The sequence below is a fragment of the Felis catus genome, chromosome D3 (assembly GCF_018350175.1).
Source record: "Felis catus isolate Fca126 chromosome D3, F.catus_Fca126_mat1.0, whole genome shotgun sequence".
NCBI lineage: Eukaryota > Metazoa > Chordata > Mammalia > Carnivora > Felidae > Felis > Felis catus.
This window is the reverse complement of record NC_058379.1, coordinates 6,051,774-6,075,629: the sequence shown is the minus strand read 5'-3', so window position 1 is coordinate 6,075,629 and position 23,856 is coordinate 6,051,774. Positions and strand designations below refer to the sequence as shown.

General features: G+C 55.8%; 2 protein-coding genes and 1 long non-coding RNA gene across 6 annotated transcripts in view; 1 reads left to right on the top strand and 2 right to left on the bottom strand.

Annotated features, from left to right (window-relative positions):
• Positions 1–16,981, top strand: part of DNAH10 (dynein axonemal heavy chain 10) — a 145,649-nt gene extending 128,668 nt beyond the window's left edge. For 2 of the 3 annotated variants that reach the window (XM_023241314.2, XM_045041190.1), the window contains 19 exons: positions 335–556; positions 806–953; positions 2,977–3,256; positions 3,929–4,158; positions 5,623–5,896; positions 7,215–7,319; positions 7,688–7,842; positions 8,323–8,477; positions 9,546–9,729; positions 10,292–10,492; positions 11,183–11,392; positions 11,575–11,670; positions 12,342–12,513; positions 12,984–13,115; positions 13,298–13,509; positions 13,601–13,768; positions 15,223–15,403; positions 15,896–16,041; positions 16,626–16,981. In XM_023241314.2, coding sequence (XP_023097082.2) covers positions 335–556; positions 806–953; positions 2,977–3,256; positions 3,929–4,158; positions 5,623–5,896; positions 7,215–7,319; positions 7,688–7,842; positions 8,323–8,477; positions 9,546–9,729; positions 10,292–10,492; positions 11,183–11,392; positions 11,575–11,670; positions 12,342–12,513; positions 12,984–13,115; positions 13,298–13,509; positions 13,601–13,768; positions 15,223–15,403; positions 15,896–16,041; positions 16,626–16,772 — 3,418 coding nt within the window. In that variant the 3' untranslated portion in view covers positions 16,773–16,981. Of the gene's footprint in view, positions 1–334; positions 557–805; positions 954–2,976; positions 3,257–3,928; positions 4,159–5,622; positions 5,897–7,214; positions 7,320–7,687; positions 7,843–8,322; positions 8,478–9,545; positions 9,730–10,291; positions 10,493–11,182; positions 11,393–11,574; positions 11,671–12,341; positions 12,514–12,983; positions 13,116–13,297; positions 13,510–13,600; positions 13,793–15,222; positions 15,404–15,895; positions 16,042–16,625 lie in introns of those variants that run through there. The other variant, XM_045041189.1, reaches the window with a different exon arrangement.
• On the bottom strand, positions 778–4,121 carry LOC123381112. The gene is made up of 4 exons (XR_006587635.1): positions 3,979–4,121; positions 2,964–3,651; positions 1,160–1,244; positions 778–916 (listed from the first exon to the last, which is right to left on the bottom strand). It is a non-coding gene; the product is annotated as an uncharacterized LOC123381112 (long non-coding RNA).
• A 713-nt stretch (positions 16,982–17,694) lies between the features above and the next one.
• CCDC92 (coiled-coil domain containing 92) overlaps positions 17,695–23,856 on the bottom strand; it is a 29,946-nt gene continuing 23,784 nt past the window's right edge. For both annotated transcript variants that reach the window (XM_023241315.2, XM_006938374.5), the window contains exons 2-4: positions 22,387–22,533; positions 21,789–21,830; positions 17,695–19,110 (exon numbers count right to left, since the gene is read on the bottom strand). In XM_023241315.2, the coding sequence (XP_023097083.1) occupies positions 18,335–19,110; positions 21,789–21,830; positions 22,387–22,516 (948 nt within the window). In that variant the 5' untranslated portion in view covers positions 22,517–22,533 and the 3' untranslated portion in view covers positions 17,695–18,334. The remainder of the gene's footprint in view (positions 19,111–21,788; positions 21,831–22,386; positions 22,534–23,856) is intronic.

The window sequence follows — 23,856 nt, the reverse complement described above, 5'->3', positions numbered from 1 at the left end:
TATTGATCAAAGCGTTCGGAAACAACGTGATTACTACTTAATAAATAGCTTGGAGACTAGATGCATCCCGCAAATACTTGTCCAGCCCCCCAATTAGATGCTGGGTTCTGCTGAACCCTGCAATTAAACAAAGTCTTCCAAAACGCTGGGCTCACCAGGGTGGGGTGTGGCAAAATGACCTGGCAGTCTTTGTTTCTAAAAGGAGAGAATATCTCCAACGACGTTTCCTTCTGGCTAGCCCCATTAGCGGCGGCTCAAGGCGGTTCTTCTAGAATGTTCCTTCTGATTGTGCCGGAAGATAACGGCTCACCGCAGCCCCCGTCTCCTGTGCCAGGTGGCTGAATGACCTGGACGAGCTGATGCACCGGCGGGTGAAGCTGCTGGGGGACTGCCTGCTTTGCTCGGCTTTCCTGAGCTACGAGGGCGCGTTCACGTGGGAGTTCCGTGACCAGATGGTCAACCAAGTTTGGCAGAGTGACATCCTGGAGCGGGAGATTCCCCTGAGCCAGCCCTTCCGGTTAGAAAACCTGCTCACGGACGATGTTGAGATCAGCAGGTGTGTGTGACCCGGAGCCCGGAGGACGAGGGTGCCTTGGGGTGGGGGTCCACGTGGGTGTCACCCCGGCAGGACACAGCAAGGGGTGCAGTTGACTTGACTGCACAGAAGATCCGGCTTCCTGGACCCTGAGGAGCGTTGAGCAGCCTGTGGGTTGGTAGATTGTCCTGGAAGGCCAGTCCTACCACTGTCAGCACTTGGTTACAACTTGCACAAGAAAAATACATTTCCCTGTCACTGTTCTTCCAGGTGGGGCTCCCAGGGACTGCCCCCCGATGAGCTCTCGGTTCAGAATGGCATCCTTACCACCCGGGCCAGCCGGTTCCCCCTCTGCATCGACCCCCAGCAGCAGGCCCTCAACTGGATAAAGAGAAAAGAGGAGAAAAATAACCTGCGGGTACGGCCGGCCCCTCCCTGGGTGACCCCTGCCCTCCCTGCCTGTTCTCTCCCGCCATCTCTACCGTGACAGCCCCGGGGCCCCCAGCAATGCTGAGCTGAGGCGTCACCATCCTGAAGCCCTAGGCGAGCCAGCCGCCTCCCTGCCCGCCCACCCCGTCCCGTCTCTGAGGGCTGCACGACCTGCCTGGGGCTCTGCTCGCTTACCTGGGCACGTCTTTCAGCTGCCAGGAGCTGGAAGGGGCACCCTACCCATCCAGGGCTTAGATGCTCATTTTTTTTTTTTTTAATTCTGGAAGGGAGGAACGATATCTCAGTATCTTTTGATTGAGATATAATTCACATACTGTAAAATTCACCCTTTGAAGCATACAGTTCGGTGGTTTTTTTGTATATTACCTGCAGAGTTCTACAACAAACACCAGAATCTGTTTTTACCACTACCTCCCCTCAAAAGCAATGTTGCATGCTACAGCCACCTACCCACACGCTCCCTCCGCCCCCCGCCCCCCACCCCCCACCCTCCACCCCCTGGCCACCACGGATGTCTTTTATAGATTTGCCTCTTGTAGGGGCGCCTGGGTGGCTCAGTCGGTTGTGCATCCGACTTCGGCTCAGGTCATGATCTCACGGTCCGTGAGTTCAAGCCCCATGTCGGGCTCTGTGCCGGGCTCTGTGCTGACAGCATGGAGCCTGGAGCCTGCTTCGAGTCTGTGTCTCCCTCTCTCTGACCCTCCCCTGTTCATGCTCTGTCTCTCTCTGTCTCAAAAATAAATAAAAACATTAGATTTGCCTCTTGTAGACATTTCATATCAATGGGATCACACATGTGGACTTTTGTGTCTGGTTTCTTTCCCTCAGTATCATGTTTTCAAGCAGGTGTCTGTGCTTCCTTAGTTTTTATTGATGGATAATACTCCGTTGCCTGGACAGACCACGTCTGACCATCCATTTAATCCATAGATGGACATCTGGATTGTTTCTGCTTTTTGACTAGCATGAATAATGCTGCTGTGAACATTCGTGTGCAAGTTTTCTTTTTCTTTTTTTTTTTTTGGTGGGCATATGTGTTCAGTTGCCCTGGGTGAAATTGCTGAAATTGAAATTACTTTTTCCTTATTTTTTTTTCCTGGTCCTTGCTCCCAAGTATGTATAGGCTGTTGGGGGGAAGGTCTGCCTCTAAGATACACACATAGCTAAGGTGAGACAATTATTATTATTATTATTATTATTATTATTATTATTATTATTATTTGTTTATTTTTGAGAGAGACAGAGTGTGAGCTGGGCAGGGGCAGAGAGACACACACACAGAATCTGAAGCAGGCTCCAGACTCTGAGCTGTCAGCACAGAGCTTGACGTGGGGCTCGAACCCACGAATCTGACCTGAGCTTGAAAATGGCCTGAGCCGAAGTTGGATGCTTAACCGACTGAGCCACCCAGGTGCCCCCGAGACAAATATTAATGAGGAGATGCTTCTTGACTTTCCTCTTCCTCCCTCAGCCTGCCGGGGTCCTGAGCCAGCCCCACGTAGCCCCCAGCCCCACCCCTGCCACCATGCTCCCACTTAAAGGGGGGGGCGGTGATTCCAGCTTAGGGGAGGGGGGGAGGCCAAGTTAGTGACCATAATGAAAGCAGGTGAAGGGAAAAGGAGAGGGAGGCCCCGGGGGCTAGAAGAGAGGAGGGGTTTTCCCAGACGTTTTGAGGAAAGAGCTAGCAAAGCCGTCATGAGGTTGGAGGCAGGTGAAGCAAAGAGGCGAGTGAAAGAAAGATTTCTGCCGACTCTTCTTCTGTGAGACGGAAGGAGAATCTCTCGCGATCACTTTGGGCTGCTCAGAGCCTGAACCTAAGGGGTTTCTGGCTTCTGCGGGTCTCACGCTTTGCTTCTCTCCCGTTCTTTCTCCCCTCTGGTTCCCTCCACCCCCCGGGCACCGGCATGTCCCCTCCCCCCTCCGAAGGCCAAGGCGCTCTCCCTGCACAGTTGCCGAGGGCACAACTCCCAGTGCCTACCTCCGTCTTGCAGGTTGCTTCCTTCAATGACCCCGACTTCCTCAAGCAGCTGGAGATGGCCGTAAAGTATGGGACCCCTTTCCTGTTCCACGACGTGGACGAGTACATCGATCCGGTGATCGATAACGTCTTAGAAAAGAATATCAAAGTCTCCCAAGGACGGCAGTTTATCATCCTGGGGGATAAGGAGGTGGATTACGACTCAAATTTCAGACTGTACCTAAACACCAAGCTGGCCAATCCCAGATACAGCCCGTCTGTGTTTGGGAAAGCCATGGTCATCAACTACACCGGTAAGGATGTACAGAACCTCAGTGGCGAATTAGGGTGGTTCCCACGGAGACCACAACTGGGGACCAGAGCTTTCAGGGGACGCCGTTTCGTTAGGTGACCCCAGGTCATTCGCTCCTAGCCAGATCGCAACTGGTCGGTTCTTGGTGATGAAGGTTTGGGCGCCCCTAGGAAGGCAGCGGGGTACGTGTCTTGGGGCGTGCTGAGCCTGGACCACGGGCCCCGGTACCCACACCCGGAGTGTGGTGAGACCCTGTTGTGCTGGGGCCGAAAGTTACTCCGTGTGGTGCACTGAAGTACGTTACGCGGCATGATTTTGGATTTCTGCCCTTCCTCTTGGCTGAGTTCTGTCAGGGACACAGTGCCGTTTCTCCCGTTTTCTCGGGTTGGCCTGCACCTGCGTAAATCGGTTAATTACGTTGGGTGTGCTTTCCACTCTGGCCCCCCAGTATTTATTTTGGGACCCCCCCCCACACTCTTGTCCCCCGCAGGGTGGGCAGCGTCTCCGTGTTGTTCTGACGGTTTTGACCCGTGGCTTTAGGGTGACGGCAGGGCCGAGTCCTCGAGTTCCCAAAGGGCTGGCTCAGACGCAGCCCCAGCCTGTCCCGGGCGCAAGCGCGCAGCGGGCGAGGAGACGGGGTGCCCCGCAGTGACGGCCCCCCCTCGCTCCCCAGTCACACTGAAGGGGCTCGAGGACCAGCTGCTGAGCGTGCTGGTGGCTTACGAGAGGCGCGAGCTGGAGGAGCAGCGGGAGCACCTCATCCAGGAGACGAGTGAGAACAAGAACCTGCTGAAGGATCTGGAAGACTCCCTCCTTCGGGAACTGGCGACCTCCACGGGGAACATGCTGGACAACGTGGAGCTGGTGCAGACCCTGGAGGAGACGAAATCCAAAGCCATGGAGGTGCGAACTGCACGGCAAATGCACTGAGCCGGGGCCGGTGGGGGCGGGGGGGGCGGCTGTGGTCCCAGACGCGCCTTTGGGAGCGCCAAAGGAGAGAGGAGAAAAGGAAAAATGTCTCCAAAGGAGAAAATTGGATTCCATGATCTCAGGGCCTCATTCCCGGGTCTTAGAAGCTGAGGCCGTGGGGGAGGGGGGATCTCCACTTGTGCTGTCGTCAGATTTGGGCTCCTAGTCACCCGAGGATTTGCGTGGTGAGAACAGGCCACCTCTGCTGGGGTGTGCAATGGGGAGGGGAGCCCTAGACGTGTTCCCAGGGACCCTTATGCATCAGGCCAGCCTCTTTCAGTCGACAGTGATAGAAAACCCAGCCCTACTTGGCCTAAGTCAAAAGGGAATTTATTAGCTTAGAAAACAAAGCCCAGGGATGGCTTCAGGCAGGCCTGGATCCAGGACTCCAAACATATCATTAGGACTCAGTTTCTTTCCATTTCTGGGCTGGGCCTTTTGTTGGGTTGGCTTCATTCTCTGCCTCCCCATGGGCCAAGCCCCCCTCATGGTTACAAGGTGGGTGTGGCCTCATGCCCCCTCAGGTTCGGGTCCAAAGGGAAGAGTGGGAATCTTTACCTGTCCCTATCATGAAGGTTCCCCAGAGCTATTTAAGTCACGTCCCCACCCCAAACCGGTCCCACAGCCTGGTTTGTGGTGTGTGGACTGCTTGGGTCTGGGTTATATGCTCCTCTCCTGGCGTTGGGGTGGACGCCACGTTTGGAATGAAAGGGGGACGTTGGAGTCTCCAAGTTCAAGTCAGTACTGTTATTAGAAGAACAGGGCACGGGGCGCCTGGGCGGCTCAGTCGGTTGAGCGTCCGACTTCGGCTCAGGTCATGATCTTGTGGTTCGTGAGTTCGAGCCCCGTGTCAGGCTCTCTGCTGACAGCTCAGAGCCTGCTTCAGATCCCCTGCCCGTGCCTCTCTCTGCCCCTCCCCCACTTGTCTCTCTCTCAAAAACTTAAAACCAAAAAGAAGAGGAAGAGGGCACAGGTGCGGGGGCATCCAGCCACAGACGTCCAGGCAGGTGCTTTTCAAACCCCTGTGGGTGCTGCGTGGCTTTTCTTGCTGCACCACCCCCCCCCCGCTCTCGGCATCCCTTACGCTTTTGTTAAGTTTGATTTATTTATTTTGAGAGAGAGAGAGAGAGAGCGAGCGAGCGCAGGGGAGGGGCAGAGAGAGAGGGGGAGAGAGAAGATCCCAAGCAGGCTCCGCACTGTCAGTGCAGAGCCCAATGCAGGGCTCCAACTCACTAACTGTGAGATCATGGCCTGAGCCGAAATCAGGAGTTGGACACTCAACCGATGGAGCCACCCAGGCGCCCCGTGCATCCCTTACTTTCTTGCCCATTTCATAAGTCATCCTGGTTGTGGGTGTCCGTCTCCCTGTTTCCATGGCGACGCTCATCTTTTCTTTAGGTGTCGGAGAAGCTCAAGCTGGCAGAGAAGACAGCCTTGGACATCGACAGGCTGCGGGACGGCTACCGGCCGGCCGCCAGGAGGGGGGCCATCCTGTTCTTCGTGCTGTCCGAGATGGCCCTCGTGAACGCCATGTACCAGTACTCCCTCATCGCCTTCCTGGACGTTTTTGGCTTGTCACTTAAGAAGTCACTGCCCGATTCCATTCTCATGAAGCGACTAAAGAACATTATGGACACACTGACCTTCAACATCTATAACTACGGTTGCACAGGTGAGCACCTCTGCACTGATTAGGATAAATGCGCTCTGTGCGTGTGCACCTCTGGCGTCTGCGTGTGTGTCCAGATCCCTTCTGCTGAGGACGCGAGGCAGGTTGGATGGGACCCCATCCTCACGGCCTCCACTTAACTGCACCTCTTTATTTTTTTAAATTTTTTATGTTTTTTTTTTTAATTTCATTTTTGAGAGAGAGAGAGAGAGAGAGAGAGAACGCGAACGGGGGAGGGGGAGAGAGAGAGGGAGACACAGAATCCGAAGCAGGGTCCAGGCTCTGAGCTGTCAGCACAGAGCCTGATGTGGGGCTTGAACTCATGGACTGTGAGATCATGACCTGAGCTGAAGTCCGATGCTCAACGGCTTGAGCCACCCAGGCGCCCCTGACTGCACCTCTTTAAAGGCTCCATCTCCAAATATGGTCACATTCCAAGGCACTGGGGTTAGAACTTCAACATGTGGATTTGGGGGTGGGGGCGATGCACAATTCAGCCCATAGCAGCTGGGCAGGAAAAAGGTTGAGGACTGTCGTTCCTCCAGGGCTTGTTTAAGTGGCCAACACCTGCAGCACACAGAAGAGTAGAATTCAAGTCCCTTCCCCAAGAACACATTTCTTCTGTTTTTACAAAGAAGAACTTTAATACTTAGCATCCCCCTACCAATAGTAAAGAATCTGTGGATGGAATGTGCTTGCTCTGCAGCGGAGGGCTGGCAAACCGTGACCAGCAGGCCAGATCTGGCTCACTGCCCGCTTTTGTGAATAATGTGCTGTTGGAACACGGCTGTGCCCACTTACGCCTATACGGTCTGGGACCCCTTTCCTGCTGTAATGGCAGACGAATCGTTACTACACAGACCGTCTAGCCTGAAAAGTCAAAGATACTTCCTACCTAGCCTTTTGTAGGAAGCTTGCTAACACCTCTTCTAGACTGTAACAGACAAGAACTTGCACTTAGAGTTAGGGGAACGGCCAGTTTTCCATCGAGAAGGTGGCTCTGGACTTCTATCACACGGTTCCCCTGTTGCCCTGCGCTTCCCGGGCCGGTGTGGCAGGTGCCGCCGTAGATAGGGCCGTTGCGCACGCGCAGGAGCAAGCGCCATCGCAGCTGGCCCTTGGGCACCACCTGCGAGCAGAGCCCGTAGCGTCTACACTCGCACAGCCGTGGACACACAGAGCAGAGAGGGCCAGATACAGGTGCGCTGCTCCCTTGTTTCATTTCATCTCTCTTACATTCGAGGCTGGTGTGCATAACAAACTCCTTTTTTTTTTTTAAAGCAAATTGGCTTTATCCGTACCCTCTGATGTTTCCCTCCAGGGCTGTTTGAGAGGCACAAGTTACTCTTTTCTTTCAATATGACGATCAAGATAGAGCAAGCCGAAGGCAGAGTCCCGCAGGAAGAATTAGACTTCTTCTTAAAAGGTGACAAATGTGTCCCCTTTTTCATTCTTCCCAACTCCCTTGGCCCACATTGCCCACGCACACATCTAAGTTCATTAACACAAACCACAATAATAACAAAAACTCTCCTTGGAACTTGGCTTCCAACAGCCCCGCTTTCCTAAATATTCCAGCCTCAGAAGGCTGCCTTGAGGCCGGCAGTCACGCTGAGCTGCCCGGCTGGGGTCCCGGGCCGAGGGGAGGCAAGCCAAGCACACCTCCTGCCTTGTCCAGTCCCCGCTGGAGACGAGGATTTTTCCCTGGAGCAGGAGGAGTGAAAGCACTGAGCTGCTCACTCGTCCCGGCATGTTACTGCCAGCCACTTACTTCTCTTCTTCTGTCGTGATCAGGAAACATTTCCCTGGAGAAAAGCCACCGGAAAAAGCCCTGTGCTTGGTTGTCTGACCAGGGATGGGAAGATATCATGCTTTTATCAGAAACGTTCTCGGACTCCTTTGGGAATCTTCCCGATGATGTTGAGAAACATCCCGCTGTCTGGCAGGAGGTGAGATCACGTTCTGTCTCTCCTCCTTCCCTTCCCTGCGAATCAGTCATCTTGAGACCCAAACCATAGCCTCTTTGTGAGCAAGAAGAGACTCCTTTGTGGGACTCACTCAGAGTGTCGTTCTCACCCTCCATGGCGCTTGATTGAATTCTCCTTTATCTAGTTCAGCTAGCGTTGTGGGAGAACCATCCAACTGTCCTTCTGTCCGTCCACCTATCCGAGAAATAGGCACCTACCGTGGAGCACAATCCTTGACGGGCACTAAGGACTCAACAGCGAAAACGATTCAGTCCCTCCCTTCCTGAAGTTCTTAGTTTTGGAGCAGGAGGTAGAAAATGACAGAGCTGTCTAGAAGTGACCGGAGGTGCAAGCTTCTAAAGATTTCATTCCTTTACAGTGGCTTTTGGGACCTTCACAGAAAAATGGAGGCTCTAGCGGTTCTGCGTTGACGCCATCACGCGTGTCTTTTGCTTTCCCCAGTGGTACGACCTGGACTCCCTCGAGCAGTTTCCATTCCCCTTGGGTTACGATAGCAGCATCACCCCTTTCCAGAAGTTGCTTATTTTGCGCTGCTTCCGCGTGGATCGGGTGTACCGGGCGGTGACCGACTATGTGACTCTAACCATGGGAGAGAAGTAAGTGCGTTGTTGTGTTTGCTCGGCCCTTCTGTGGGGTCCTCCCCCGCGCCCCTCCCCCCAGCCTGAACTCACAGACAGCAGCGATGGGCCAGCTTCTGAGGGAACTGCCACCGCCCTGTCATTGAGCGCTCTTCTGTGGTCACCCTCGTACCGCTCCGTTCAGGAGAAATACCAGGTGAGGCACACGCGTGAAGTTTTCTAGGAGCCACATTCAAAAAGGAACGGATAAAGGTAATTTTAATACCATTTTATTTGACCTGATATGTTAAAATATTATCATTTTGACATGTAATTAATACGAATATTATCAAGATATTTTACATGATTTTTTTTTGGTTTGTTTTTGGTATTAAGTCTTCAAAATCTTGTGTGAATTTACGCTTACAGCACCTCTCAGTTTGGACCGGCCACATTTGAAGTGCCCAATAGCCACACGTGCCTACCGGCTTCCATACTGGACGGCACAGCTCCAGAACTGAAGTCAGGCATATAATTTGGGGCTGCAAACCCAAACGTGCCTTCATGGCCGGCAGGTGATGGAAATGAGTGTGCCAGGCTGGGTGGGGACTGTGGCAGCTCGGACAGGTCAAGTCCTGGTTCACAGGGGCAGCTGCCCCTTAGCTGGACCATCACCAGCTGACAAGGGGGGCCCAGAGTGGCTGGATCCTCTGACTCTTTGAAAGAAGCTAGAAATTTGGATTCCTACACGAAGTCTCCCAGGCCTGATGTGTTGGTAACTAATTTTCAAATCTTGAGAAGTGGGCCATTCAGGACACGCCTGTGGCGTTGTCGGTGTGGAGCCTCTGGGTCCTGTGCCGAGGGGACGTCCGCCTGGAAGGCCCCCCCGTCAGGTGGCGCCCCCATGGATGTGCCTGGCTGTGCTAGGGGGACACAGCAGGGCCCGTGTCGCCCAGGGGTTCACCCTCTTGTGTGACATGTGCGTCAACATGGACTGTAACCCGGTGGGAGCTGTACCCGAAGAACAACCAGAAGGTTCTGGAGGCGGCGAGGCAAGCACGCCGTGGCTGTCCTCTGCGAGAGTCCCCACTTTGTTCCCTCCGCCAGGTACGTGCAGCCCCCGATGATCAGCTTCGAGGCTATCTTTGAGCAGAGCACTCCGACCTCGCCCATCGTGTTCATCCTCAGTCCCGGCTCTGACCCTGCCGGTGACCTTATGAAATTAGCCGAGCGCAGCGGTTTTGGAGGAAACCGCCTCAAATTCCTCGCCATGGGTCAAGGTCAAGAAAAGGTAATTAGTTGTTGGAAGGAATAAGCTCTAAATTTGGGCGAGGTCCCCGGGGTGAGTGAGCTGGGCGCAGTTCCCGTCCTCTGAGCGGCAGGTGGGCAGTGGTGTGGTCCTGGAGCGGGAATGCTGTCACCGCCCGGCCTTGCTGGTCGCTGTGCTGCTCTGTTGCTTCCAGAGTCCCTTCACACGTAGTCATCCTCTATTCCAGTCTCCGGACATCCCTGTTTTGGGTCAGGGTGGTCACTGCCCCCGCGGCATGGCCGCAGAGGCGGTCAGGGTGCCGGCCTCCGAGAACCTGGAGCTCTCGGGGCTGAGGGGGGCCGGAGGGTGCAACGTGCTGGCTCATCTTCCAGGTTGGGACCGGCCGTGTGGCTCAGGCGGCCCTGAGGGATCCTCAGAGATGGGTTCTTTGAGGGCAGCCCCCGTAGCTCCTGGGTCACTGGCTTCTTTGTGGCCTCTCCTGGAGTGGGCCCTCCTGAGGGCTCGGAGCGGGTTTCTGGGAGAGCACGGGCTCAGTGTGGCTTTGGGACACCAACTCCTCCCCTCTCTCTCTCCGTCGGTGCAGCTGGCCCTACAGCTGCTGGAGACGGCGGTGGCCCGCGGGCAGTGGCTGATGCTGCAGAACTGTCATCTCCTGGTCCGCTGGCTGAAAGATCTGGAGAAGTCCCTGGAGAGGATCAGCAAACCCCACCCAGACTTCCGCCTGTGGCTCACCACAGACCCCACCAGGGGCTTCCCCATTGGGATTCTGCAGAAGTCTTTGAAGGTTTGGTTCAGGACAAACACCCGTCCCCACAGCCCTGTTCCTCAGATCGCTACCATTCTGCCGTCCGTGTGTGCGTGCGAGTGAGCGCGTGCTTGGAAGTAAAGCTAAAACGCAGCCAGACCTTCACGGCCACCCTTTCCAGTTCCATCTTTCCCTCTCTCTTCAGAGACAAGCACTGTCCCGTACCGCGTGACAGTTACGACTCTCAGGCCTGTCTTTACCACTTCCTTCCGCATGTATCCAAAATAATACCTAGGTTCGTTTTCCTGGACTTCACATTTATGAAACCTTCTTTTTCTCTTCGATGACAGGCCTGCCCTCAGCTGCACTTCTCTAGTGGTTTACACGCCCCATTTAACTTACTCCCCAGACAAGTTTTGTGTGGCAAGACTTTGTCATCTGTCACCTGGGGCAGATAGAGGGAAAACTTGGTGACGTCCGTTTTGCATCTGAAGCTCCCACGGGCTTCTTTCGCTTCTCTGGGTCATCTGATGAGCGGGAGTCAGAACCACATCTAGTCCCTTATCTTCTTTGCCCGGGTCCTTATAAGAGGCTTTTGCTGCCTGGGGAGCAGGAGAGATGGCCACGCAGAGATGGAGGGAAAGCCCAGGTGTCTACATTTTGCGCCCTCTTCAAAGCTGGACTCGTGGGTCTGCGGTTTCCGTCACGATTTGTCTTCTCTTCTGACAGGTTGTTACGGAGCCACCCAACGGGCTGAAACTCAACATGAGAGCGACTTACTTCAAGATCTCTCCTGACATGCTGGAGCAGTGTCCGCACCCTGCTTTCAAGTCCCTGGTCTACGTGCTGGCGTTCTTCCACGCGGTGGTGCTGGAGAGGAGAAAGTTCGGGAAGATTGGGTGGAACGTGTACTATGACTTCAATGAGTCTGACTTCCAGGTTAGGACGCAGTGGCTGCTGCTTCTCCCAAGAAACTTCCTCCTCGGCCGGCCTGTGTCACCCCCACCCCTTCTCTGAGTTGTGAACAGCCGCGGTGTTCCTGCCCACACTTGAGGAGAGGGTCAGAACGTGAGCGACTCTGTGGGCTGGAGCACAACCATACCTGTCCCTCGTCTTTTAAGGTCTGCATGGAGATTCTGAACACATACTTAACAAAAGCCTTCCAGCAACATGACCCTAGGATCCCGTGGGACAGCCTCAAGTACCTGATTGGAGAGGTAGGAGTGTCTTGGGGGACCCATCGTGGACTGCCTCCAAGGGCTGGAGCTGGGCTGTGGCCTGGTGCCCTTATGAGTGACCTCTGAGACCTTGGTGACTCCCCTGTTGCTTCTGCTGCGTGTCAGCTGCAAGGTCTCTGTGGAATTCTGCTGGCTCATCACCCGATCGTCTTTCTCCTAAGTGGGCTCCGTCCACATGGAGGTTCCGGATTCATCATCCTGGGGGCCATGTTCTCTGGGGGGTTGGCAGTTCCCCTCCTCGCCATGCCTTAGGCATGTCGTCGTAGCCTCGCTCCCGGTCAGTGGGCGTGGAGGGCTACCCTGGAGACCATGACTTTAGATAGGCCGTGTGGGAATGCCTCCCCCGTGGCCTGCGTGTGCTCACGCAGGGGCACCACCAATTCCCAAGGCCAAAGTGGTGGCTGGCTTCTTTGTTGTTTTGTTGTCTCTTCACTACGTTTTGGGGATTTTGCAAATGGCACACTGGCTTCCAGGACCCCACAAAGTTGCACAAGCCTCTTGTGCACAGTGGGCCAAAGGCATGTGATCAACATGGTTTGAGCTGCACAGCAGCCCGGCCAGCAGGAGTCCCCCCCCCCCCCCCCCTGAGGGCACATCAGGTCTCAGGTGGGTCCTGGGTTCCCGGCCAGCTCTTGCTCTTGGTCACTCAGGTCATGTATGGAGGACGGGCCATCGACAGCTTTGATCGGCGCATCCTGACCATCTACATGGACGAGTACCTGGGAGACTTCATTTTTGACACTTTCCAGCCATTCCACTTCTTCCGGAATAAGGAGGTGGACTATAAAATCCCCGCCGGTGATGAGAAGGAAAAATTTGTTGGTGAGATTTCTCAGGCATCAAAATATACGTTAGAAGTTTTTTCTAAGGGAGACCGACCGTACATCTCAGCTGTTCTGTTTTCTGTGGTTGGCTTGATGGCTCTTCAGACCCCTCTCCTGGGGGGATCCTTGGCTGGTGGGCGTGCTCCGTTATGTTTTGTAGGGGGCCCAGCAAGTTCTTTGTAGCCTCAGCGCTGATGGAGTTAGTTTAGATTTCCCCGTCCTGGGGTGATGACAAATACGCCACATTCCGCCTGAAGGGCAGAGTGGGCCCCAGGAAGCTCACGGAGCCATTTTTGTCATAAGAAATAAACACGGAGCCGGATGGGGCGTGGTAGTATGGAATTTGTATTTAAAAACACGCCACCCACTATGCAGTGGAAATTAGTTTTGCGTAGCTGGGGATGTTGAGGCCACGCAGCCGCAGAAATTGAGGGCTGTGTGACGGTGTCCTCTCCGTCCCGATTATAGAAGCCATTGAGGCCCTCCCGCTGACCAACACACCTGAAGTGTTTGGTCTTCATTCCAATGCCGAGATTGGATATTATACTCAGGCGGCTCGAGACATGTGGACTCACCTGCTGGAGCTGCAGCCTCAGACAGGTAAAGTCGGCCGCGGGGACTGAACTAGCGTGGTTACGGTGGAAGGGAGTTGTTGGCCCAGAGGGCTATTGGTCCTTGTGGTTTCTGTAGCTTCGATGCCTTTCCTAGAACCAGAAGGCTCAGGACGCCCCCGTCCTAACCCTCAGATGCCTTGCTCTCCCTAAAACGTGTCCTGGTTTTAGGGGAATCCAGCAGCGGCATCAGCCGAGATGATTACATTGGCCACGTTGCCAAGGACATAGAGAACAAGATGCCCCAAATCTTTGACTTGGACCAGGTCAGGAAGCACCTCGGGGTGGGACTCTCCCCCACCTCGGTGGTGCTTCTGCAGGAGCTGGAGCGCTTCAACAAGCTCGTCACACGAATGTCCAGGTCTCTGGCTGAACTTCAGAGGGTGAGCACGCCCCTCGTGTGCAGACCTCTGCCTACACGCAGTACCCGGTTTTCCCACAGTCTTGCCTGACCGCTCTTGATTCTGTGAACAGGCCTTGGCCGGAGAAGTTGGAATGAGCAACGAGTTAGATGACGTAGCCAGATCTCTCTTCCTCGGGCAAATCCCTAGTATCTGGAGAAAGCTGGCCCCTGACACGTTAAAGTCCCTTGGAAACTGGATGCCCTACTTCCTGCGGCGGTTCAGCCAGTACACATCGTGGGTAAGTGAGAGACCACAGTCTGTGCGTCAGTTCGAGGCTCAGCCTGGACCACCCCCCTCCCCAACCACCTCCAACCCCTCTCCGGCGCCCCGGAGGTACCTTCTATTAGCGGTGATTGGGTGCTCGAGAAATGGCTCCTGACTCTACAAGAATACCTGTATCTTTTTTTTTTCCTTTTCTTTTTGTTTTTAAGACTTTGAAGCCTATTATGCACAACTTATTTGTTCATCTCAGAGTCCATCTTGGCCACTGTCCATCTAAGTGCATTTAGGTCGACCTTATTCTTTTAAGGGGACTCCATTTTACAGATATTCCATGTCCTTTGGCCTGCTGGACATTTGGGTGGTTCCCTTTGGGGTTCCCCCCCCTCTATTTTGCCAATACAACATCCTGGCGCACGTAACTTTGGATGCACATGAGTATATTTCACAGGTAGGTCCCTACAGCGGAAGTGTTGGGTCTCAGTGTGTGCGTTTTGCATTCTTTTTAATTTTTTTTAATGTTTATTTTTGAGAGAGAGAGAGAGAGAGAGAGAGAGAGAGAGAGAGAGAGAGAGAACGCGCGCGCATGAGTGGGGGAGGGGCAGAGAGAGAGGGAGACACAGAATCCGAAGCAGGCTCCAGGCTCTGAGCTGTCAGCACAGAGCCTGATGCGGGGCTCGAACTCACGAACCTTGAGATCATGACCTGAGCCGAAGTCAGATGTTTAATTGACTGAGCCGCCCAGGCACCCCAATGTGCATTTTACATTCTAACAGCTCTTGTCACATCGTCTTCTAGAGAAGTGGAAACCACAGCCAGTGAACATGATTATTTCCTCCCCTTGCTGCACCATGTGTGTTCTTAATATTTTGGATCTTTTTTTCCTGATAGGTAAACGCTAATATGTTTAGGTGTGCGTTTCTTGAGTTATGGTGAGGCTGAGCATATCTTACACACATATAGCTGTTTCATGTTTTTTCTGTGAATTGTCTTTTCGTGTCTTGATTTCATTTTTATCAAGTTCTCTGTCTTCTTAAACCGATGTTTGAGAGCTCTTTGTGTATCCGGGAGATGGGCCCTTGGTCTGCTGGTGTTGCGTTTCCCCCCAGCTTGTCAGCATCTTTTGATTTTTGCCTATGGCACTTCTTCCAGAAGAAAGTTTTACATTTTTATTTGGTCAGATGTCTCGGTCTGTTCTTTTATGGCCTCTGGGTTTTGCATTTCCAACTCAAGATCGTGACAGTGTTCACTGGAGAGCCGACCTGGTACTCCCGTGGTTTTATTAAGTCTCTGCTCCTTCTGGAACCGGGTGGTTCAGCTTGTTCTCCCAGACAGGCTGCCGTTGTTACGACACCGTCTTTTTGCTGCGAAGGTGAACTGTGTCTTTTATCCTGACCCGATCTTCTGGTCAGCTCTGGCCCTGGCATTTGGTGGCAGCCCCGGTCTCCCGCCGCCTTGCCCCCTGCCTTCCAGGTCACTGAAAGTGAGCCCGGCGTGATGTGGCTCTCGGGGCTGCACATCCCGGAATCCTACCTCACGGCCCTGGTGCAGGCCACCTGCCGGAGGAACGGCTGGCCGCTGGACCGCTCCACCCTGTTCACGCAAGTGACCAAGTTCCAAGATGCAGATGAAGTGAACGAGCGGGCAGGACAAGGTACGGTCAGCTCCCTATCGGGTCTCCCTCCCCGAGCCATCCCCCATTCAGAGGAACAAGCATGGTGTGGGCGGAAATGGGCCAGGCTGGGTTTGAAAGGAAGGCTGCTGCGAATATTGGCTGTATGTGTGCACGGTCTGTGTCTCGATCTCTCTGGGGGTCGATACGTGCGTTTCTCTTCAAGTTCCAACACTGAGACCTGGGGTTGATGTCAGGAGGGACCTGAACCACGTTCGCCCTGCTCGTTTGCGGAAGTGGCTCCTGGGTCAGAATTAGATCGTTCAGAGAAAGGAGGGCCCGAGGGCTTCCCTGGAAACTTTGAGGGGCTGGGGGCATGGGAGCCATTTGGACAAAGGCCTGGGCTATGTCTGGGGGAGGAGAGCGAGGGAGTTGCCTGTGTGTGTGCACTGTGGACATACCTAGGGCCACTGTGTGCACAGCAGAGTGGCTGGTGCCTCCACATAAACCCTGGGCTCTTCCCGGGATATCCAGGATGCTTCGTCTCAGGACTGTATCTCGAAGGCGCTGATTGGGATGTAGAAAGAGGATGTCTTATCAAGAGCAAACCCAAGGTGCTGGTGGTCGACCTGCCGATTCTGAAGATCATCCCCATCGAAGCCCATCGCCTCAAACTACAGGTAGAAGGCTGACGCCTGTTCCTGGCTCTGTCCTCCCCTCCCTGCCCCCCACCGGGGGCACGGTTGGGGGGGATTGGGGGGGGATTGCAGTTCAGTCTTACCCTTTAAGCACCCTTACAGGTGCTTAGCCTTTTGTGGGGGGGGGGAAGCCCCGAGACAGGACAACAGTGTGGAGCCACCTTCCAGGAAGACACACGCATGCAAACGTGTGTAAGCAGAGACTCCCCCGGGGGGGGGGGGGGCACGGCTTCAAGTTCGGAGCTGTGGTCCAGATTAACTTCAGGAAGAGACTCCTCCATTCCCTTGACCTTCTGCGGGCACTGCCTGAATCATAAAATACTTACGTCTGATGTGGACAGCAGGCGCCCCCTGCCTCGCCTGGCCTGGATGCCCGTCTGATGAGTGTAGCTACACGAAGCCCCATCCACAGTCAGCGGAGGGCGGCCCCGCAAAGCCCCTTGAAGCCTCGGCCAGGCCTAGCAGGAGGCGCCCGCACTCTCAGCACCTAGACTGGGCTTCCTGCTTCCCGGGCTTGAGCTCCTCCGCCGTCCGTGGGGGACGCCTCACGTGCCTCTCCTTTGCAGAACACCTTCCGGACGCCGGTCTACACCACCTCCATGAGAAGGAATGCCATGGGAGTTGGCCTGGTGTTTGAAGCCGATCTCTTCACCACAAAGCATGTATCTCACTGGGTGCTGCAGGGGGTGTGCCTCACCCTGAACTCTGATTAACCTTTTGGGCGAAGGAACCCACACTTGTGAGCTCCGTCCCCTGTCGGCTCCATGGGGCCTCGAGAGGCTGGAGCCGGGCTGATGCTGAGACTCCTTTCATTCGAAACCAGCCGTTTTAATCTCTTTCCGTATAAATTGAGCTGACGGTTTTGTTTCTTGAAGCGATTTTTAAGGATTCTGCGTATTTGAAAAGTAAATACTGGAGAGCATTTTGAAATGTGTTTTCTTTCCCTTCTCAGAGAAAATGTGTGATTAGGCAGAAGTGCCCCACACGCCACTGGCACGAGAATTCTAATGGAAAATGTCAAGAGTGTGCTATTGACAATCCAGGTCTGTCTCAGTAGCGCCTCTCTTTGGCAGGAGCGGCCTGCTGGGTGTGGGGTCTGGGCTGACGATGCCAGCCTACAGCAGAGATGGCCACAGTCGCCCACCGCCACCCCTCCCCCTTCCCGAACTCTCTGGCCTGCTAGGTGGGGGTGGGGGTGAGGGCCCTGAGCTCAGTGTTGAATTCCTGCATGAGCTCCTACCCGCGACCTGGCCGGATCTGCGTGGGGTTGGGTGGGTGCAGACCTAGAACAGCTGGAACCGGCCCCCGGGGGTCCCTTCGTTCTGCGCACCCTGGGGCGAGCCCAGAGCCCCGGCCAGGCCCGCCGAGTAGCTTTACTTCACCAGGGAGGAGCAGGGTGGAGCGGGGGCCGGTCACGGGCAGAACGTTCCCAGGGGCAGCCCTGGGCAGGGCTGGGTGACAGGGACTCCTCTTCCCGGAAGCAGAGCTGCCCCGCCCCTGGGGCCGGAGCCCTGGGAAAAGAACACGGGGCGAGACGCGGTAATTACTGGGGGGCCTGCTGTGTCTCCTCCTCCCCCAGCCTCCCCCCAGCTCCTCCCTCAGGTAGTTTAATAAAAGACACAAACCAGAAAGAGGCAGGTTTAGAAAATAAAGTTTGTTGGGATCTTGAACATTTTGGATAAAACTAACCAAAAAATATGAACACACATTCAGGTTGTGGTGACACGAGGAGTAACATCATCTTATTTCGTTCCCGCGATAGACTCATACAGCTGCTCGGCTATCGGGGCCGCCCCGGGGGAGGCTTGGTGGGAGGTTACGGGGTCTCCGGGAGGCAGCAGGGGCTGCTCTGGACGGGCCGCCCTAGGAACTGGAGCGAGAGGGTCGAGGCCGGTCGGCACGTGTTGCTCCGGCTGTATAGTTAGGCGGGTTGACTATCTGATTTCATTAACGTCGAGTAGTGATGCAGCCTGTGGCCTGTGCTTTGTCCACGAGCGCATTGAAGTTACACGGAGTGGGATTAGAAGCGAGCGATTCGGCACACAGGTGTTTGGCCACGGCAATCGGTAAATAGGTATTCTGCAGCAGGGACATGATCGTATTCTGGTGTCAGTACCAGGGCAAAAGGAGCAGAATAAGAATGTTGACGTGTCTGAAAAAAAATTTGGCATGCAGGGGAATTGGAGAAAAAAAAAAAAAAAAGGCGTGGATGAGTTTTCCTAGTAGTGATCACAGTGCATCGACAGCCAGGGGGGAAGGGTCGCCCGGGCAGGCTTCACACAGTTCTGTCCGTCCCTGAGTGCTTCCTCGCGGCCTTTCCTCCGTTCACCTGGTCGACCGCCAGCGTCTCCACCTCGGGCGGGGCCTGCGGCGGGGCGGCGTGGTGGATGCGGTGGGCCACCCCCACGTGAGCCTTGTGCTGCTTCTCGCGGGCCGGGCTGTGCGGCTCGCTCGAGCCGCGGTCGGAGGCGATGGGGGGGATGACCAGGGGCCTCTCCTTGACGAGGTGGACCTCGGCCGATTCCCGGGCCAGCAGGAACGGGGTGGGGTCGGGCATGGCGTCCACCGGCTCCCGCAAGAGTAGTTTCCGGCTCTCGGCCCCGAATCTGTAAACCTCTTCGAATTCCGGGTGCAGGGGGGCCGAGAGGCTCTTTTTCATCCGGCGGCGGGGCGTTTCGGGCAGCTTGTCCTTGGGGGGGGCCGGCTTGTAGCTGGCCAGCACGGGGCTCCCGGACGGGCTGCCGTCCGAGGTCCCGCCGGAGCTCATGAGCTTCCTCTTGGCGGCGTGCAGCTGCGAGGTCAGGTAGGCGATGGTCCCGGCGCGCTGCTCGAGCTCGCTCGACAGCATGTTCAGCTTGTGGCTCTTCAGCTTCAGCTCCTCCAGGTACTTCCTCTCGCGCTCCCTGACGGTGCTCTCCAGCACCAGGATCATGGCGTCCTTCTGCTCCAGCTCCCGGAGCAGCTCGCTGTTCTCGTCCTCCTTGAGCTTCAGCTGGGCTTCCAGCTCCTCGCATCTTCTCTTTAGTTCGCCGCTTCGGGAAGATCCATCTCCTAGAGGAAGGAGCCGAGGGACAGGACTGAGCGCCAACCCCTCCCGGAGCAGAGGCACGGAGACTGTCTAGGCTGGCCTCACCTCCCAGGGCGGCCGCGTGGAAGGCGGGGCTGGGGTGGGGGCACATGGCTCCCACGCTCCATCCTGCCCCATCTCCGTGCCCTCCCCGCCGCCCCCTCCCCCCCCACCCCCCCCCCCCCGTGGGGATCACGTGGCCTCTGAGCTCCCTCCCGCTCTCAGTGCTCTGGCTCCTTGCACAAAAGCGTGCCTCCAGAGCTCAAAAATGCCCAAGTCACAATGGGCAATTCTCCGGGTTTCGGACCCCGGCATGTACCCAGGAATAAACTGTGAGCAGATCCAGCTGTCTGCTCGGGTGGCATTTATCGAACACCCGCTCCACTCGGCGTGCCGTTGTGAGACCCAAACGTAGACTCTCTCCGTGTCCGAGCACAGAGCTCCGAGGCTGCCCCTTCCTGCCACACGGGTCCCCTCTCTCATCGTGTCTCAGAGGGCAGGTGTCCCTGTGCCTGCGCTCGGCTCTCCTCGGCCCCCCCAGCCCCTCACCGTGCGCCCACAACCAGCCGCTCAGGGACACCCCGGGGCCGGTGCAGGGTGGGAGCTGGCGTCTGCGGGCACCTCTCACGTGAGGAGGCGGATCCGGGGCTGCGGACTGATGTTGGGTGGCCCCAACTTTTTGGGCGCTCCTTCGAATGCCTGCCTCTGCCTCCCTGAGACCCCAGACAGCTGCTCCTCGGTGACCTCTGTTCCCAGGGAGCAGCACCTCCCGTCCTGCCCGTTTCCACTCTCCCACGGGAAGCTCTGCCCCACCACGTCCTCCGCACGCACGTCCCGTCTTTCTTTCCCCGTGGAAGCTGCGCCTGTCCTGTTCATCGCCTGCAGCAGAATCTCCCCAGCTGCCTGAGCGCTCAGTCACCGCGGCACTTGTGTTTTTGCATTTTTTCTTTTTTTAATTTTTGAGTAAGCTCTACACCCAGCGTGGGGCTCGAACTCAACCCTGAGGTCAAGAGTCACCTGTGCTACCGACTGAGCCATCCAGGTGCCCCTCACTGTGGCATTTTTAAAACAGATTCTCAGGTCCCCTCCCTGACCCTCAGAATCAGAACCTCCAGCGGAGGAGCCCGTGTCCACACCCCGTGTCCCCAGATTGAGCAAGTTCTGCATCCACTAAGGTAAAGAAGGGATTTCCAGCCGTGGGGAGGGGAGACGCCCCAACCAGGACCAGCTGAGAGCTGTCACACCGCCTCCACAAGGAGGCATCCCTGGGCCAATTGTCATCTTGAGCCCAGGCTGCTGATGAGGCTGCGTGGGTGGCTTTGGGACTTAGGCCTGAGAGCCTTGAGGAGCTCTCTAGGGGCCAGGGGAGGAGGGACTGGGCATAGGAGCTCCCTCCTCCTGGAAGCAGAGAGGGTTCAGGGCAAGAATCGTGTTTCTTCAGGTTAGCCTGGCCAGGAGGCGGCAGGAAGCGAGGACACTGATTTCTGTGACGTGGACGGCAGGGGCGCAGGACATCCTATTCTCCGGAATCCTCAGAGGCCCAGATCCTGGTCCAGGGCTTCAGGGGGTGAGGAGCGTCCTGCCTCTGCAGTGAGGCCCAAAGGGTGGGCTCCGGTCCCCAGGCCCCTCCTCTCATCGACAAAAGGACATGTTGGTCCCTGAGAGGCATACTTAGGAGACTGTAACCTGAGTGTCATGAATGGAAAAGTCAGTGCTTGGTGATGCACTGAGATCCACGGAAAGGCCTGCATCTGTTTCAAGGGCTTGGGCATGCTCATGAATAATAACTGCCATCGTGAAGGCTAGGGAAAGGCATCTTGGGTCGCCTGGGTGGCTCAGTCCCTTGAGGGTCTGACCAGAGTGTCTGACTGTTGATTTTGGCTCAGGTCATGATCCCAGGGTCGTGGGATCGAGCCCCACTCTGCGCTGAGTGTGGCAATTTTCTCTCTCTCTCTCTCCTTCTGCCCCACTCCCACAGTCATGCTCTCTCAAACAAAAAAAAGGTGTCTTGACTCAAGTGTGGATTCTGCACACCTCCCCACTCTGTTCTGGGGAGCGTTTGTCATTGGCCACAGAGGCCCCAGTTCTATCTTCTCTGCCCCAGCTGCCATCAGACTGATCTCTTTGGGGGTCCTGGAGGATTCTGGTTGAGGGGAAGCATTTTGGGGACTGCAGTCTAGAGAAAGACATTCACGATCCTCTGGGGACCATCCAGTAATTTGGTCGTTCATTCAAGTAGTTTTTAGGGAGCACCTGCTCTGTGCCAGGTCCCGTATGAGGCTCGAGGGACAGAAGAGGTGGGACCCTGCTCCTTCTCCTCTGTTTCTCTTTAAATTACATGTATTTCTTGATGATAGAAGGAACACATATTCACTGGAGAAAAATCAGAAAATCAAGAAAAGCTTATAACAGGCATTCCAAATATCGAAAGAAAATGAAGAAAATAAAACCGCTCCCCCTTCTCGCTGCACTGACAGCCCCTCGTAACATCTCAGGGTCCAAACTTCCTTCCCGTCTTTTCTAGAAAGCTCTGGTCACTTGTGCAACTCTTTCTAGCAAGTGTATTTTCTTCTCCGCGTGTAGGTAGTGCAAACAAATGGCACCAACATGTGCCACAACGGAAAATGACACCATCATTAACTTTCAGGGAGAACGTCCTTACCTGTCTGGTCCGCACTTTTGAGTGTCAGCTCATATGTTAAATCTAAAAAGGAAAGCATATGCGTTAATTGTGTATGGTTACAGTAGCTCTCAAAGCCTTCATCGGCTCTGAAAATGCAGAACCGACCTCCACGATCACCCCGCGCGTCCTGCCCAGACAGAGCAGGGCTCAGCAGCATCAGGGCAGGCGTGAGAAGGCAGAAACTGTCCTTCCTCGCACTCGGAGGAAACCCGCCTTCCCGAAAACACACGCCAGCGGCCACAAGGAGCAAGCAGCCTGCTCTGTACGCGACGCTTCGGGGATCGGTTCCAAACTGCACTGTCCGCATCTGAATCTTCTAAGCCCTCAGTATGCCGAGAGATGGCTTTGCAGCTTTATGCCGGTGCCTGTCCATTAGGCAGAGAGGGTGAGCTAATAAGGCACCGGAGTGCGCTCCGGCGACGGCAGGCTCGCCCACGACGGAGGGGAGCGGAGCCCCCTCCTCACCCTGCCCCCGAGCGGGCCTGGCACAGCTTCCGAGCCGGCCGCCGTCTGAGACGGGCCGGATCACAGGTCCCCGCTCTGCCCTGCCGCGGACGGGGTGCGGGGCCCCCGGTACCTGTGCAGTGTTGCTGCAGCCGCCTGATCTCGGCGTGCAGCCCCTTGAGGGTGCCGGCATGCTCCCGCTGGAGGAACAGGAGGTTCTTCTGGGCGCTGTGCAGCTGGTTCTCCAGGTTTGTGGCTGCCATGCTGACATCCGGGTGACCTGTGGGAGACACAGATGCCGGCGGCCCTCCCTGACGCTGAGGGTTGCAGGGAGTAGGCCGGAAGAGGACGCTGCCCGCTGACCGCCCCCCTTGGCACCGGGGGCTCACAGGCAGCGTGAGGCCCAGCTCTAGAATGGGGGCATCAAACCCCGGGCCCCCCGATTCCAAATCCTGGTCTTTCCACACGCCACCTATACTTCCACAGACTGTGACCAGGACAGCCAGAGCGGTAAAGATTTCCCTGATGAGCTAGGCACCCACAGCTGCTTCATGGGAAACCGGGCGCCTGGGCACCGGGGGCAACATTTCCTCAAGATGGCATCGGGCGCTGGCCAAAGCAAGCGAGGGGCGGGAGGAAGAGGCAGGGGGAATTCCAGCGGAAGCCTCTGGATTCCACAAAGCTGAGAGGAACCCCGGGTCTTTCTTTGGGAAAAGGGCCACGTGGCGGCTGTGGGAATCTGGAATCTGTCCCCAAACCCTGCCTCCCTGCCCGCGGTGGCTTTTCAGTCCTCAATCGTCAGCTGCTCACACAGGGCCTCAGATTCTTGGCCTTTGTGGTAACTCAAGAAATGCGGTGAAGTCTATCGGTCTTTCTGGAAAAGCTACCAAAGAAATTCAAGATGCCTTGCATGACACTGAAAAACGCAAAGGACAAAAGGTGGGTAATTAACTTATAAATTGTTCTGGTAAATACACAGCCTCAGAGGGCAGTTTCCTCATCTGCTTTGCCAAAGTTCCTCCCAGAGGAGACGCCACTTCTCAGATGGCTTCCAGTTTGTGGACAGACGGCTCTGGAGAAGACCACACACCCAGGCACTGTCGCCACGTTGGGTGACACCAATCGCTGTGCCTTGTAAGGTCAGTGACATATTTACACCCCAGCTCTGGAGCTAAGAAAAGCTCATGACTGGAACTCAAGACCCATGTCCTCACCGCAGGAAAAGCTTCCCTCCATCCCCCCGGCGACCGGCTTCGCTCCAGAGGAAAGGTAAGAAGGAAATCGTGTGGCAGGCGAGCCCGAGAAAGGGAAGGTAATGGGGGAAGGGGGAAGGGAGCCAGGTACAGAGCAACAAAAGGACGCTCCGGGCAGGACAGGGGCACAGCGCAGCGCCCGGCCGCAGGGTCAGCTGTGGACGTGGGAGATGCTGGTGGCGACTGAAAAACGCACAACCCGTATTTTCGGGGCTTGCCGATGAAGACAAAGAGCGACTTCGAGCTGATCCAGAACTCGCGGGCCTAGGGTGGTGAGAGAGCAGCTCGAAGCACAGTCTTGCCGCTCAGCAGGGCTCTCGCCCTCCGGCACCTGCCGTGCAATCTGAGTC